This window comes from Rhea pennata, chromosome 4 (assembly GCF_028389875.1).
Source record: "Rhea pennata isolate bPtePen1 chromosome 4, bPtePen1.pri, whole genome shotgun sequence".
Taxonomy (NCBI): domain Eukaryota; kingdom Metazoa; phylum Chordata; class Aves; order Rheiformes; family Rheidae; genus Rhea; species Rhea pennata.
The window spans coordinates 26,215,245-26,229,930 of NC_084666.1; the positions used below are offsets into that span (position 1 = coordinate 26,215,245).

The 14,686-nt window shown below is 32.4% G+C and overlaps 1 protein-coding gene across 3 annotated transcripts in view; it reads right to left on the bottom strand.

Moving 5' to 3' along the window:
• ATP8A1 (ATPase phospholipid transporting 8A1) overlaps positions 1-14,686 on the bottom strand; it is a 117,768-nt gene that overhangs the window by 81,913 nt on the left and 21,169 nt on the right. For 2 of the 3 annotated variants that reach the window (XM_062575509.1, XM_062575508.1), the window contains exons 7-14: positions 14,070-14,143; positions 9,346-9,415; positions 8,508-8,635; positions 6,184-6,295; positions 5,163-5,328; positions 4,464-4,591; positions 2,691-2,768; positions 1,500-1,588 (exon numbers count right to left, since the gene is read on the bottom strand). In XM_062575509.1, coding sequence (XP_062431493.1) covers positions 1,500-1,588; positions 2,691-2,768; positions 4,464-4,591; positions 5,163-5,328; positions 6,184-6,295; positions 8,508-8,635; positions 9,346-9,415; positions 14,070-14,143 — 845 coding nt within the window. Of the gene's footprint in view, positions 1-1,499; positions 1,589-2,690; positions 2,769-4,463; positions 4,592-5,162; positions 5,329-6,183; positions 6,296-8,507; positions 8,636-9,345; positions 9,416-11,345; positions 11,420-14,069; positions 14,144-14,686 lie in introns of all 3 variants that reach the window. The other variant, XM_062575507.1, reaches the window with a different exon arrangement.

Here is a 14,686-nt window from a genome sequence, read left to right on the forward strand (position 1 = left end):
GAACAGTTACTTCCACTCTTTTCTGTGTTCCCAACCTCCTTTCATCTGCACCAATACAGACAGAGTCAATTTGTTGTCAGAGAAGCCATGAGAGCTGCTATAATGATTATTTGCTGTATAAGGAAACTGTTTTCTAAACAGAGTTATGCTCACTGAAAATGCCAACATCTTCTCAATAAGAGGTGAATACGAGCTGGGAAGCACAGCAAGAAAAATGAGATTGCTTTTCTTAAAATACATTAACAGCCTGGTTTTTCAAAGGAGAAGTCTTAAAATTTGTGCTAAATCAGCTTCAGATAAACAGATACAATGAACTGAATATCAAATGTTGATTTTACTTGCTACTACCATTCGTGTATTCTTGTTGGCTTACAAAACTGCTGTACAAAGAATTTGAGAATAGATGTCTCAGAGCAGTTTCACTGAAGTAAAAAGAATAGCTCCTATGCTTGAAGGTAAGCCCAAAATAAAGTGTGGGTTTTGTGGGTTTTTTGAAATACCAGAGTTGAAACTATTTAAAAAATGAAATTATTAATTAAAAAAACATTATGATTAATATATTGAAGATCTAAGTTTTCAGGAAACAAAAAACATGTATCAGACTGCTCAAAATTATTTTAGGATCTTCAAAAGGATCCAAATTATCCCACAAAAGCCTCCCCCCCCCCCCAAAACCACAAAGCCACAAAAGCCCAAACAACACTTTAGAAGAAGTTCAGTACTTAAAATTTCATAATGTCTGCCTGGTCTCTGCCCAACGTTTGAAGAACTAGGGGTATCTAGTTATCTTCTACTGAACATTCAAAAACTTGACTAGGCCCAGCATTTCACTTACTTCTGGCATTTATAATGTAGGCACTTTTGCTCTATTTATTGCTCTTATGAGTTTCTTGCAGGTCAACAACCTTAGAGAGAACTTTGAGGCTTTCACAAACGTGGTCAAAGAATGTGACTGCAACTGTAGACAGTACGTAATAAAATGCTTTGTCTGCTACTATTTGGAGAGATTTTTTAATAGTTAAAAACCTACATTTGGAGTTAGGCCATTTTAAAGCTACTCATAAAAACCATTACATGTTATAGTAGTGTAATCCAAATTCTTGCTCATCTGGCAGAGCATTCAGGTAAGAGCATGGGGCTACATGAAGCATGGACAACTACAGAAGTTTTCTGCAAGTATGTGGGAAGTCATTTTTTTAATAATAGCATTAAACAGACTGAGCTATAGAAGAAGCAGGCATACTGAAGTTGCTTTATGACAATAAATCTTTGGTATCTATATTTTTGTTTCTCATTCCAGAAAGGGGTGCTGTAACTGAAGTGATAAATGTTACAAGTAACATTTCATAGTCACAAACAAATTGACTCTAAATTGTATCTACTGCCAAGTATACGTTTGTTTTAAATGAAGCTTTACATATATTTGTGTGTACATGCACACAAGCAGAGGAAGAGAAAGGCATACAGATATGGAAATAAGTATATATGAAAATACCTACCCATATGCAACTCCTGCTATAGTACACTTCTTAAATTGCATGACATTGCATGTCAGGGTACCCGTTTTGTCAGAAAATATGTATTTGACCTAAACAAACGGTTAAAGTATAAATTAACTTTAAATAATTATTTACACATTTATTACAATTCATGCCTATTAGCACACTAAGTATCTTTCTTTTTTTAAAAAAAATGAGTTTTGCACACTTCACACAGTTCACAGGATATAAATACATTCAGTATACGTGTTGCAGATGTGGAGTCCTGACACCTATTTGCAAAAAAGCAATCAGCTATGACTCCATGAAAACTAGGCTTGCTTCAATGCATGCTAGTACACTTAACTATTGCTCACTCTACATATTGTTGATATGCAAAATCTAATGAAGACCAATGGCTTTGCCAGTAATATATTTCATTTTTGACTGAGAGCAAGATGGAAAAAGAGTATCTATACACATTTCTAAACCTCTCTTTTCATGACAGAAATATCTTCTAAAATTCAAAGCATTAAAAAAAGCAAGAAATACAAAGTTGCAGGAATAAAGTAAATACCTTCATTTTTACCAACTCTAGAACTATTTCCCTAACATCATAGCCATTTCCCCACCAGAAACTACTGCATAAATTATTTTTAAAATTGGAGTTAGAATACATAATCTGTGATATCTTTTGTGGCAAAAAAATAGAGAAAACATTTAAAAGGTCAAAAAAAAAAATCATCTTCATTTTATACAACCATGATTCAGCCCTAGAGCATATACTTTGTCTCTACTGAGCAAAACAGACTGTGTGAAAAAAACCATATGGACACAACAATACACACAATCATAGTATATATAGAGAGACTAAATTTACATGCCACAGACAGCTTTAACTCTTCAGAATTCCTCCGAGTAATACACTTCGCAACTTTAATAATAGTCTTCAACATTGTTTGGTATGTAATATATAAATATACTTAAAGATGGAGCCAAAAACCCACTTATATTACCTTGGATTACACTAGAAAACCATTTAGAATCTTGGATTACCACACACATCAATACAATGAATAGCTTTTCTCCTTTAATACTCGCTTCAAATATTTACCTTATAAGTATTACAAAGTGTTTTAAAGAAAAACCTCTCACAAAATTAAGAAAAAAGAAATGAGCAAATAAAATAAAGAGCCAGTAATTTCTTTGTACCTGTCCAAGTTCTTCATTGAGATTGGAAGTACGAGCCATAGCAGCAGTGTCCGTAGGTTCATAGCGCATATCTATATCCTACAGAAAAAAATATATGTTTAAAAGTTTGTCTTCCATAGCTTACAAAAATGTTTGTTTATAAATAGAGAGGCTAAATAAACAATAACAAATTGAATATGAATACAAGTTTATTTCAACGGGGGAAGCCACAGACAGTCAGACTGCTTCCAAGAATCCCAAACAGAAATTAATTTCCTCTTTAAAACAAAAAAACCTGTATGATGCTTTAAGATTTTACTTGGATTACTCCCAGTGATTTATACTATTGAAAGACTGTTTTACAAATTTATCTAAAATAGAGACCAATAAATAGAAACACTATATTGTAATATTTACTGAGAAGTCAATCTTATCTTTTTATACTGTATTCACATCCAGCCTTTCCTAAGTGGTAAAATACACAGACAAAAACAAATTTAAGAATACAGAATAACAAACATAGGTTACATTCTAAGTATTTCTTTTGCTTGTTCCAAAAAACTCAAAGTTTAGTTTTTAAATACAGGAAAAATTTAAAATACAGTATGGTTTAGCAATGCAGTGCCAGAGATTGTAGATGGCTAAATTCTCTACATCAGGATCATAGCATACACACAGCAATCATGTTTAAGACAGTAAATATCCAGTATCCCAATTAAGATAAGTTGACTTTTAAAGACAACTCTCTCTTTGTTATGTGAAACTGGATGAAAAAAGGTTAAAATAGTCTTTGTTAGGATTTCTTGCATAAGTACTAGTTATAAATCTACTCATTCAACTTAGGTTATATTCTTTCTCTTGTTCACCAAAACCTTTGTCAATTATTTATTTTGGACTATAGAACCTAAAGGAAGAATTGTGTTGCATTATCTTATTTGTCAACAATATTTGTGCTGCAATAAAAAGAACAAAAAGAAATCAATAATAGTAGATTGCTTTCAAAAATGCTTAAGTTTTAAAATCAGAAGAAATGTTACCTGAATTATGTTACTGTACATAATTCATTTATTTATATTTGTATGACATCACATCTCTCACACACAAATCCATTTCACGTATTTGATCAAGGAGTCAGATCAAAGAGCTCAGAATGATATAATTAAGCTTTTTTGGGAAAAAAATGACAAATTGAAGGCATGATACTAAAAGTAATTAGATGACATAAAAAAGTCAATCCTTCTTTGCCTCTATCAATTCACTAGGAAAAAGTGAAGGACAACACAATGATCTTCATCTATTTTGTAGAAGATTGTATCAGTAGAGATTGGCTTCATACAAAAGCATTAAAGGATAGTAGGGGAGAAGATGGAAATCAATGAAAGGTACAGAAAGCATGGCCTAAGATCAGAAAGAAAAATAAGATCTAAAACTGGAAAAACTACTGGATTGCAAAACACTCTTTTATGACCATTCTGGTTTAAGCTCTGATAACTGAATATTAAGAATGAGAAGGACAAAGCACTGGACAAGGACAGAGCACTGGAAAAAGCAGTTCTGATCACAAATTGAATCCTGTGCTGCTAAAGAAACACTCAAGAAAACCGTATTGTCTTCTCAGATTCCAATAACAAACTATATACTTGGAAGTATTTATGGAAAAAGTCTGAGAAATGTTCATTCAGATAAATGAAATCACAGAAATCATTCATAGAGATGATTGGCTAATCATTTCACTTACTTGTAAGCAGCTTGATTTTAGAAGTCTATGTAAATTACAGTAAGAATAATATTTACCCAATTTATGAAATATGCCTGGATAAATTTAACGACTTCAAGTGTAACCAGCAAACTGATTGGAATAAGATTATTGAAGAGAATGATGAAAGTCAAGAAATTCAACCCAAAATTGCTTGCTCCACCATCTGCCAAAAAACAAAACATATCATAAAACATTTAAGACCATACTAAATACACACACACACACACACACACACAGTGTGCATCCAGAATACCACCACATACTGCTGATTTTTAAAAATGCTGCATCAATTTCTGAAAAGCAAACTTCCCAGCCTTCACCTTCTTTGACTAATTTCTTTATTTTAAGATAATAATCTGTTTAGAACATCTATACATAGGAACCAAAGTTTTAAATATGACTTCTTAAAGTTTGACTTTTTTAAAATGGCAGCTGTGGAATGGAACTTTTCTCTATCCACCCTTACACTTTCCTATTTTCCCCCAATGAAAATTATGAAAAAGTTAAATTCATACTACCTAAAATTATGACATGAGATTAGATTGATTAATCAATCTTCTAAAAGAACAGAGAACGTAAACATACCTAACCTAATCACTTCAGTCAACATACAATGAAGACTGATGAAAAACCAGCACTATGTAAAGTTGAAAGTTAAACATCCTCCTTTCCAGACAGTAAGGATTTAAGGGCAAATGAACATTAAAATATTAATAAATTATTTTACAGCTTACAGTTTAGATCAAGATACCAGTCTCTTCCAGTATGCCTTCGATTCCAGATAGCTGAACCAATAGAGCAGATCAAAGACATGGCAATAAGGATGCAGAACAAAATCAAAATCTGAATATTTGTAATTCGTTCCACATTAGACATTTTAAGAGGTGGGCTTGTGGAATTCTGCAAGAGACGAAAACAAGAGTGGCTATTAAACATTAAGAGGCATGCATACCATTCTCTCTCTCTTCCCCCCTCCCTCAAATTGTGCATTACTGCATCCTTTTCTGATTTTTTTTTCACAAATAGCTCATCACAAATCATTTAACTATTTCACTTAAAAAAAAATAAAAGAGAGAGACAAACTTATGAATTTAGGTTTTAGATTTGTATCACAAGCACTTTAAACAATCACACAGAACACTCATAAAAGCAACAGCTACCAGTAAACATTTAAAGTTTATGTATGTACATCCAAACAGAGCTATAGAAAACAATTGCTCATTAATACTAAAAACAGTCAATCTAGGTTTTACAAATCAGAAACGGAGTAAGAGACATGCATGACCAAACTGAAAACATTGATTTTGCTTGACAAATGCTCTTTAATTTGGATATTTCAAACAACACTAGCAAAAATATCTTCATAGTCTGAGAATCTTTTTTTCCCCTCATTATTTTGCAAATGAGTAAAATTTCACTTTGTTTTCTGACAAGAATGCTTACCTTCATCTTGAAAGAAAGCTCCACAACAGGACAGTTTTAGGAGCAGTCAAAAATAAAAAAAGATGAACAGGCAAACTATAATGATCCAACTTGCTAGCAAAAATAGTTTTCAAAACACAAATTACAAAATAGCACCATATATGCTTATTAGTGGAAAAACTACTCTGTGGCTAAGTGACTGATTATAGTCTAATAGTTATTATCAGAAATTGTTTTATTTTTATTGATTTTACTTCTTAAGAAAGATGATCTGTTCTCAACAATTTAACTTCTATAACAAAACAGAATTCAGAAAAATTCCAAGCCACAAACCTGCATGAGTTTTGTATCATGTCCTGTATAGACAACTATTCCGTGAACCCACTGAGTATTTCTCAACTGAGCTCCCCGTAGAAGAATCTGATCGGATCCCAATGGAACAGTACTAGAAGGAAGTAATTTTATATTTTATCATCAAAATAATCTATTTCAAAGAATAAATGCAACCAGCAGTTGCTAAAGCTTATTAGTTAATTTCTTAAGCATCGCTAGCAATTTGGATGTTTATGATAAATTTACTTGGAACCTAACTTTTAAAGTTTTTTGTGTTGGCTTATATATAAGCTGATAGTTTAAAGCAAGTCACATGGGGAACCCAAAAATTTAAGTTTGCAAAAATATTACTTACCATTTAATTTTGAATACAGTCACTAAAGATATGGGTTAATCTTCCTTTGATTTATGGATACAAAAGTTTAGAAAAACTTCTATGATGAAATTCAGGTATTTTTATAAAATTGATTCTCTGTAACAATTCTCAAATTAAATAGTTTTCTTTGGACTCTCAACTGAATCCATTTTCCCAGTAAAATTAATAGCCCTTATGAACTCGATTAATTACATAAAATTTATAACTGTAATTTCTGTATCATCTTTAAACCTCAAAATCAGTTTTGGATTTACCTGTATTGTTCTTCTAAAACTGTACTAGGTAAGTGAAGAATAAAAATTCATAAGAGATGTTGGAGTTATCTTATAGTCTTTAAATTTAAATAGCTGACTTTAGACACATACTGTAACTCAAATTTCTCTTTGTACCCAAAAGATTGACGAGAACCTTTGTTTCTTTCATTTGCTCTCCCATAAAGGGAAAAAGGAGGAGACAGCAAAAGCCTATCAGGATACAACATTTATGAATCACAGTAGTCTGACATTCCAATCAGTTATTTAAAGCAAAAAAGAAGAAGAGGAAGAAACATTTTCATTGTTCTCTTGTTGCTCTTGCAAAAATGTTAAGATGACAGTGGATAAAGTGGGAATCATAACTGCTAGAAGGAAGGTCTTAAATATTTGAATAAATATTAGTTAGACGAATCTGTACTGCCTCTGATATGTGCAAAAAGAGAACTCATCTCTGATTTTTCAGGATGGAAATAAGGTCAGGATCCAAAAAAAGTTACTTACCTGCAATTCTTTTTCACTGAAGGTAAATATTATATTAGAGCCACACTTTTGAAACTATTCTACTGCACAAGAACTATAGTCTAAATATTTCATAACTAAATTTCTCAAACGGTAAATTGCTTGACCAGAAGGTGGCGTGCTCCTACACATTCGTGAGGCATAATAGCCAGTAGCACACTCAATGTTTCTTTTTTAACCAAATTTTAAAATTAAATAATTAAAAAAAACATATGTTTTTCCCCCTAGACAGGGAAGAAGGATGGATGTGTGGATCTATTATAACTATTACCTTCAGAGAAGAATTACAGGTAAGTGTTTTTCTCTTCTGAACGACAAGTACAGTGGAATTATAATAGATCCACACTCTTGCGACTGAAAACTCCCGGAATGCATCTGTAAGAAATCAGTAAATAAAAAAATGGAATATATAAAAAAAGTATGTTATAATTAGTAATATATATATAGATATATATCAGTCTAGAAACACAAACATGAGTAATATTCTATATGGAGAAATAAACACCTACCAAATTCAAAAAATCTTGTAAAAAGTCAGTCTTTGGAAATGAAGAATTCAGTAATTCTGGATGTAGTAATGAATTTTATAGTTCTAATACACCACATTAGGTTTGACCATACAGAACACTCCAAATATCAGTGTCAGGTAAACATTAAGTATTTTAAGAATTCTTGAAGCAATTTTAAAAGTATGTAGGTTACAATTGCACTGGTTATCTATTTTTACAGAAATATATTTCCAGGAAATTAAGGTATTAAATGTCTTTTAGATGTAGCTTGAGTATAATTTAACACAATATTCTTATATCAAATTAAAAGAATGAAGTATATAGTAGTGAACTTGCTTCCACTCCAGACTTATAAACACCCCAGAAACTTTTTATAGTCAGCCTCTATAACAGAGGCTTAACAAAGAATGAGATGCAGAAAAAGCGAGTTACTAGCAATAAAATACAAAAACACTACCAGAATTTGATAACTACTCCCTTGTATTTATAATAGCTATTGGTTTTTGAAGGTCATCTAGTAGATAAAATCAAGTTGTAGACAAAAGATGTTAGATTTTAACTTTCTGCTCTTAAAAGAGTGAAGATTTCAGTATTCATATTTTAATTTGAGCAGTTTAACAACATATATTGGATTCTATTGAGATCTTTTCCCTTAGATTTACATACCCATGCCCATCCAGTCTGATGTTTCCAACAAAGTCGTAGAGATGTCGATTTGGGCTCTCACATTCAATTCTGCCTGAAAGTCTCATCAAGCTTTCAATGTCCTTTATATCTGACGTTAGTGGCAAACCCTGTAAACAAAACGTTTTGGCATGACATTATAAACCACTTTCCAATATATAAATATATATATTGTACTGTAACTGTGATAATGCAAGACCAGCAAATTAACATCTAAAGCAAGAAATTCCATCTTCACTGGAGTTGAATGCAACTACTGCATGGTACTGTCACATTGCTAGCCACTACAGACAGTGAAAAAGTCTCCCTGGTATCTTGAAATATCTTGATGGAAGCAGGGTCATAATCCCCAACACTCAGTCACCTAACTCCAGTGTGTCCCTGCATACAGACAGCACACTCGGTTAAAAGCTGTCATCTGCACCTCCTCTGCCTGTTCCTCAAGGGCAACCCTGGCATTATCAGATTCTTTCTGCAGGGCAGTCCTCTCAGCTTCTCTCCTCTGAAATCAAAGGCAATACCCCAACTACAAACCTTTCCCCCCTTATTCTATCAAAGAAAAACGCTAAACAAAGTGCAAGGAATGCCTTAGGAGCCCATATTTGCTCCTTTTGCTTGAATATACACTGAATACACAACATTTGTAAGATACCAATAATCCACAGCTTTTTATTCAAACTATTAAAATGTCACAGCTTTCTATAATTGCCGTTAATTTCCTAAAATGTTTCCATACTTCTCTTAGCAAGCTATATACATGCATTTTAAATAAGTAGTGATAGACTGAAAACAGCAGTATAATCAAAAATGAAATTCTTACCTGTCGAATTTTTAAGTTTGTTTCACCATCTAAGTTTGACGTTTCGATGTAGCACATTGCTTGTGGTTCACTATAAAAAAAAATTTTCCTTAATTTTAAGTTATACTGCCAAAATACACAAACTTTTTTTTTTTACTCTTCTGATACATACTTATGCATTCAGTTTGTTTTTTCTTATCAGATCTTCAGAACTATAATACTTCATAATCAAATCTGTAAAATTACTAACAGTACTTTACATTTCCAGAAAGCAGTTTGCCAAAACTTGTCTTCTTAGATCAAGCACTGCTAAAAATCTTGTATATAGTTGAAGTTCTATAAGTTTTCCTATGTGGCTTACATGTAGGCACAAATTTACTCTCAGCAGTAGTTAGATATGAAATTTTTCTTGGAGAGGCTTTTACTACAAAAAAATGCCCAACAATTATATTATGGTTACCATAAGTTTCAAAATAACTGTTTTTAATGCTATTTTTAAGAAGGTTTTTTTTTTGGTTTTTTTTTTTGTTTTTTTTTTTTTTTTTTTTTTTACAAATTAATTAAGATTTTTAAGTTTATACAGAACACTACTGCATGAATAGCTTATTCTTTTGATATTTACTGATAAATGGCTTATTCTTTCCATTTATTTTTTTCAATACTTTCTATTGACGTATAACATGTAACAGCAATTTTGTATTTTAGAAAATACTCTTCCATTTCTTGTACTAAACACATTATAGAGATATTAGTTAGAAAAATGGAGACAGGAAGACCAAATGACTTGTCTGTAAGTGGATGTTAAACAAGAATAAATCTCACAGGTTAGGATTTCTGAACTATTCCACCCACCTGCCATTTTCTGGACATGAGGACTGAGCACTTAATATTTATATTTATATTTATGGTAGAAACAAGTTTTGATCACATAAAGACGCAGAAGAGTCATGACAAAACCTGTCATATTTACTCTCTACAGTGTTTTAAAACTTCTAATATTTTCCTTCTTTTCTAGCATGAAAAATTCAACATGAAAGGATTTTTGGTTATCTTAATGCAATAGTGGCTGGTAATAAATGACTTAACTTTATCCTGCAAATATTCTAAAACTGTGTAGGTTATTCTAATATATTTTTGTAAAGCATAAGCATTAAAATGTGATAGATTATCAGAAATTCCTTTCAGGCTAATATTTTCCCCTTGGCAAACTCTTCTAAAAATGTAAATAGTTTCTGTTTAGATTGTTTGGATGGAATCACCTATATACAACATTATTCCAATTCTAGTGCTTTTTATTAGTTAACTAATAGAACAAATAGTACTTTTCTGAAATACTTTTAAGAAAGACTAGAAACTAAGGCAGCAAAGACATTTCAAGTGAGAGACATGCTTAATTATAATTACTTTAGCAGATAGCAGTGACCTCCAAAAGAAATAAATTGCATTTAGATCAAGGCAGGCCCATTGATTTGTTAGGGAAAACAAAGTGCAGTAACGATGCAGACGATAGCATAAAGCTGACATGTCTAAGTAACATGCATTCCGTCACAATACACAACAGCGCTGCTTTTGCCATTGCATGCAGCAGAGACTGTGCAACATCCAAGTTTGTGCAGAGGGTCCTCTACCACTCCTATCAACATTACACTACATTCTTTATTAAAATAATAGGTTGTCATGAATATGTATATTCCCCTTAATTTGCTTTAAGGAATTAAATATATGGTTATTCTTGTGCTTTACTGTGGGTTTAATGAGAACTTGTCTCATAAAATTCAATGATGACAATGTAAAAAGAAAGGAGGACTGAAACAAGTTTTCATTTCTTGGAGTGCTATCATGTATTTACACTGTAATGATCTATATATTTATCAACTGAACTTTTCTAATTTTATAAAAGGCGTGGGTTTTGTTTAAGGAAGATGAGCAGCAAAGCAAAGATTATCAAAGCACCAATGTTTTTTGTATTTGGTGTACGAGGACCCACATACACATATCCTGTGCAACTAGTTTATTCTAACCTTGAAGACAGACTGATGATATCAGCTGGGAGATGCTCCCCATTGGTCACTTTCACTACTTCCCCTACTGCCACCTACACATCCCAGTTTAAAAGTGATTAGAACAGAAAAATAAGTGACGGGGAAAAAATAAAACAAATGGACAAAGACAAAAAGACAGAGTTTGAAATTATTATACAAACAATACATTGTTAATTAAAATGTCTGAAGACAATTTTTTCAAAATCTATTTTAATCAGGTCAGAAAGAAAAGAGCTAAAATATTCTCATTTTTACTCACATGAACTGTTTTATTTTAAAGCACCAATTTTAAGTTGCAGAAAATATTCATATTGAACACTAAAAATAAAACATTGCCATGTTTATTCTCAACTGAAAAGATTTCTAGCCACTGCATACAATTAAAAAAAAAAAAAAAAAGAAAAGGAGAGGGGGGATCACAACAAAAAAAGATTTTCATGAACTTTTCAGGAAAGTTAGGTGACAAGAACTCTTAAGAGATAGACATGCTGAAAATGATTTTGGATCTTCAATTTCAATTTACACTAAACTGGAAAGAACAAAATAGAATTAAGCCTTGGAGGGCTGACTCCTTCCACAGCAAGAGATTAGTTTCCTAAAAGAATTAAGATCCCCGATTCCCCAGAAACTTCTATTGCTGGCAAAAAGAACCATATTATATCAGTTAGAAATAAAATCAGGCCCACAGATTCTCATTACTGTTCAAGTCTAAAATGTAATTAGCCAGCAATAAACACCTAGAAACCAAAACTGATGACACAGTCTTCTTGGTGAATGTGTGGCCATGTGAAGATGAGACTTCGAGAAGGAGAGCACGTGTTAGTAAGTAGACAGAGGTGATGCAGAAGCAGAAGGCTCTCTCCTGGAAGAAAGGTTACAACAGGCCTCCAGTAATACTGCTGAGGAATAAAATTTAGCTGTAAGAATTTCAGAACTGGGCCCAGAGAAGCAATCAGGAATCAAACAGCCATCTTGGCAAGCTGGATCCTAGAAGGAAGTCTGATGGGAGAATTCAAGGTGAATGACAGTCATCACTGGGACATGTTCTGATGAAGAGGAAATAAAAAAAGTGAGGTGAAGCAAAGAAGATAACAGTCCTGACAAGTCCAGTAGCAGCTAAATCTTACTTCAATAGACCAAGAGACAGTGGATGATTATTGAGGGAGGGAAAGCAAGGGAGGAGGCGCAGAAACAAGGCTTTATAAGCAGTTTCTATTTTTGAGTGTGACTGGAGAACACTGCAATACAAGTGTTCTCCCAAACCAAAAAGGGTGTAACAGTGAAGAAATCCAGGCAAAGACTAGACTCTCTAACTTCAGGAGTTTTTTCAGGATGAGCACAATGGAACTGTTCTGAGATGAGGCAAACTGGTTAGCCTACACTTATTAATACAAGACATGAGAGTTAGATCATGACAGTTGACATGAAACAAACTATTATCAGGCTGATAGAACAAATGTTCTTGCCCCTTGATATATTGTCTACAAAGACATTGGTGGAGAAGCATCAATACAATTATAAATGCTTCTAAGAACTGAGAGTAAAAGGTTTAGAGAAGATATATAATGATAAAACATCTTAAATTATGATAAATGTTAGCATTGAACAAATGCTAAGACCACGGGAGAATTTACAGAATTATTCGGCTCTCGGTAACAACTTGTTAGAAATATTGTAGAAATAACTGCACTAAATTTTGAATTATAATGGAAAACGGAATAAATTATGTACTGGTGTTCACCAGAATCTGTCATAGACACGCATCAGATCCTAACCTTATTAACTGTACGTATTAGCGGATTCATTAATGTCAACGGGACCATAGAAGGTTTATACCTGATCCATAATTATATGCATTTAAGTAGTGTTTCCACTTTTACCACAAAACAGATGTACATAATTTCAAAATAAAAAATCTAAGTGAAATACAATAGATCTTTTTAAAATAATCTTAACTAAAAAAAATCTTAGACTACACTGTCCATTGACCTGATCAAATAGATGTTGAAAAATGTGCATCTTCCACATAAGGTGTGGATTTCTTAAATAAAACTGTCCAAGGAAATGATGATAAACAACCTCTAATTCTCCATGTAAGAAAGTCACAGCATTAGATTACATAAATTGTCTTGCTTTCATATATGAAATTATTCAATGTACATAATACAGAATAAATTGAATGTTCAGTTCATAAAGACACTTCTAATTTGATGGTTCATATCTCACATTGATATTTTTTTCCTGCTTCAACTCTCAAAACTGGCGACTATATCTGTTAAAATTAATTTCTACTGCCTGCAATATACCGTATTTTGATTTAAGATGCAATTTATTGTGCACCTATCAAAAAGCCGACCAACCTGGTTAAATATAGCAGTTGAAATGCAATGTTGAGGTAGTGATTCAGACTTTTTTTTTTTTTTTTTAATTATATTCAACACTAAAGTAACATACTAAGTTTTTCTTAGGAGTAAACAGAATGCCAGTATAACTTTAAAATTGTAATTGACACAATTTACAAAACATTGCCTGAAATTATAAGTGCCCAAATTAACAAAAAAAATACACTTGATAAAAGCAGCATTTTTGTTTATACCTTATTTCCTTGGAGCAATCGCAAAATAAATAAATAAATAAATAAATAAATAAATGCAGGGTAGAGAAACCAGCCTCTACACTATAAGCATCAGTGGGCATCTCTACCTTGATGAGAGCAGTACAGTGTCAGCAGGTATATACTCTTTGCCTTTTATTATAACTATATCTCCAACATCTACCTGAAAGAAAACTGGGAATTGGTTAATGGTCTCAAACAAAATACACTATCCCTTTGTTTTAAGCAGAGTAAATATTTAACTTGCTGATTTGCTAGAAAGACTGATAGAAACTTAAACACTTTTAAAGAAACCTACAGGCATTAGTACTCAAAGGTCACTGCAGTTCTTCAGAAACCTATCCTTTAACCTACCCTACATATCTCTTTACTTTTGCTAGTTATTGGAATAAATATTTTACCGGTAGAACAAAGCTGAGTTAAAGAAGAAACTCATCTCCCTAAGATCACAGTTCTGTTGCATCGTGCTATAGCCCTCATCTTGGTTTTCCCAAACTTATAAACCTAATTCCGTTGAATCTTGCCTCCAAATCATTGTGGGACAAATTTTATTCAAGTTTTCAGGTATGAAAATCAATAAAACTAAGGGACTAGATGGACTGTATAAGATTTATACCTAGACAGCTGATCCAATGGTCTTTAAAATTCTCATGCTTTAAGCCAAACAAATCTGCAAATATGCAAAATAACTACTTCCCAGAAAGAA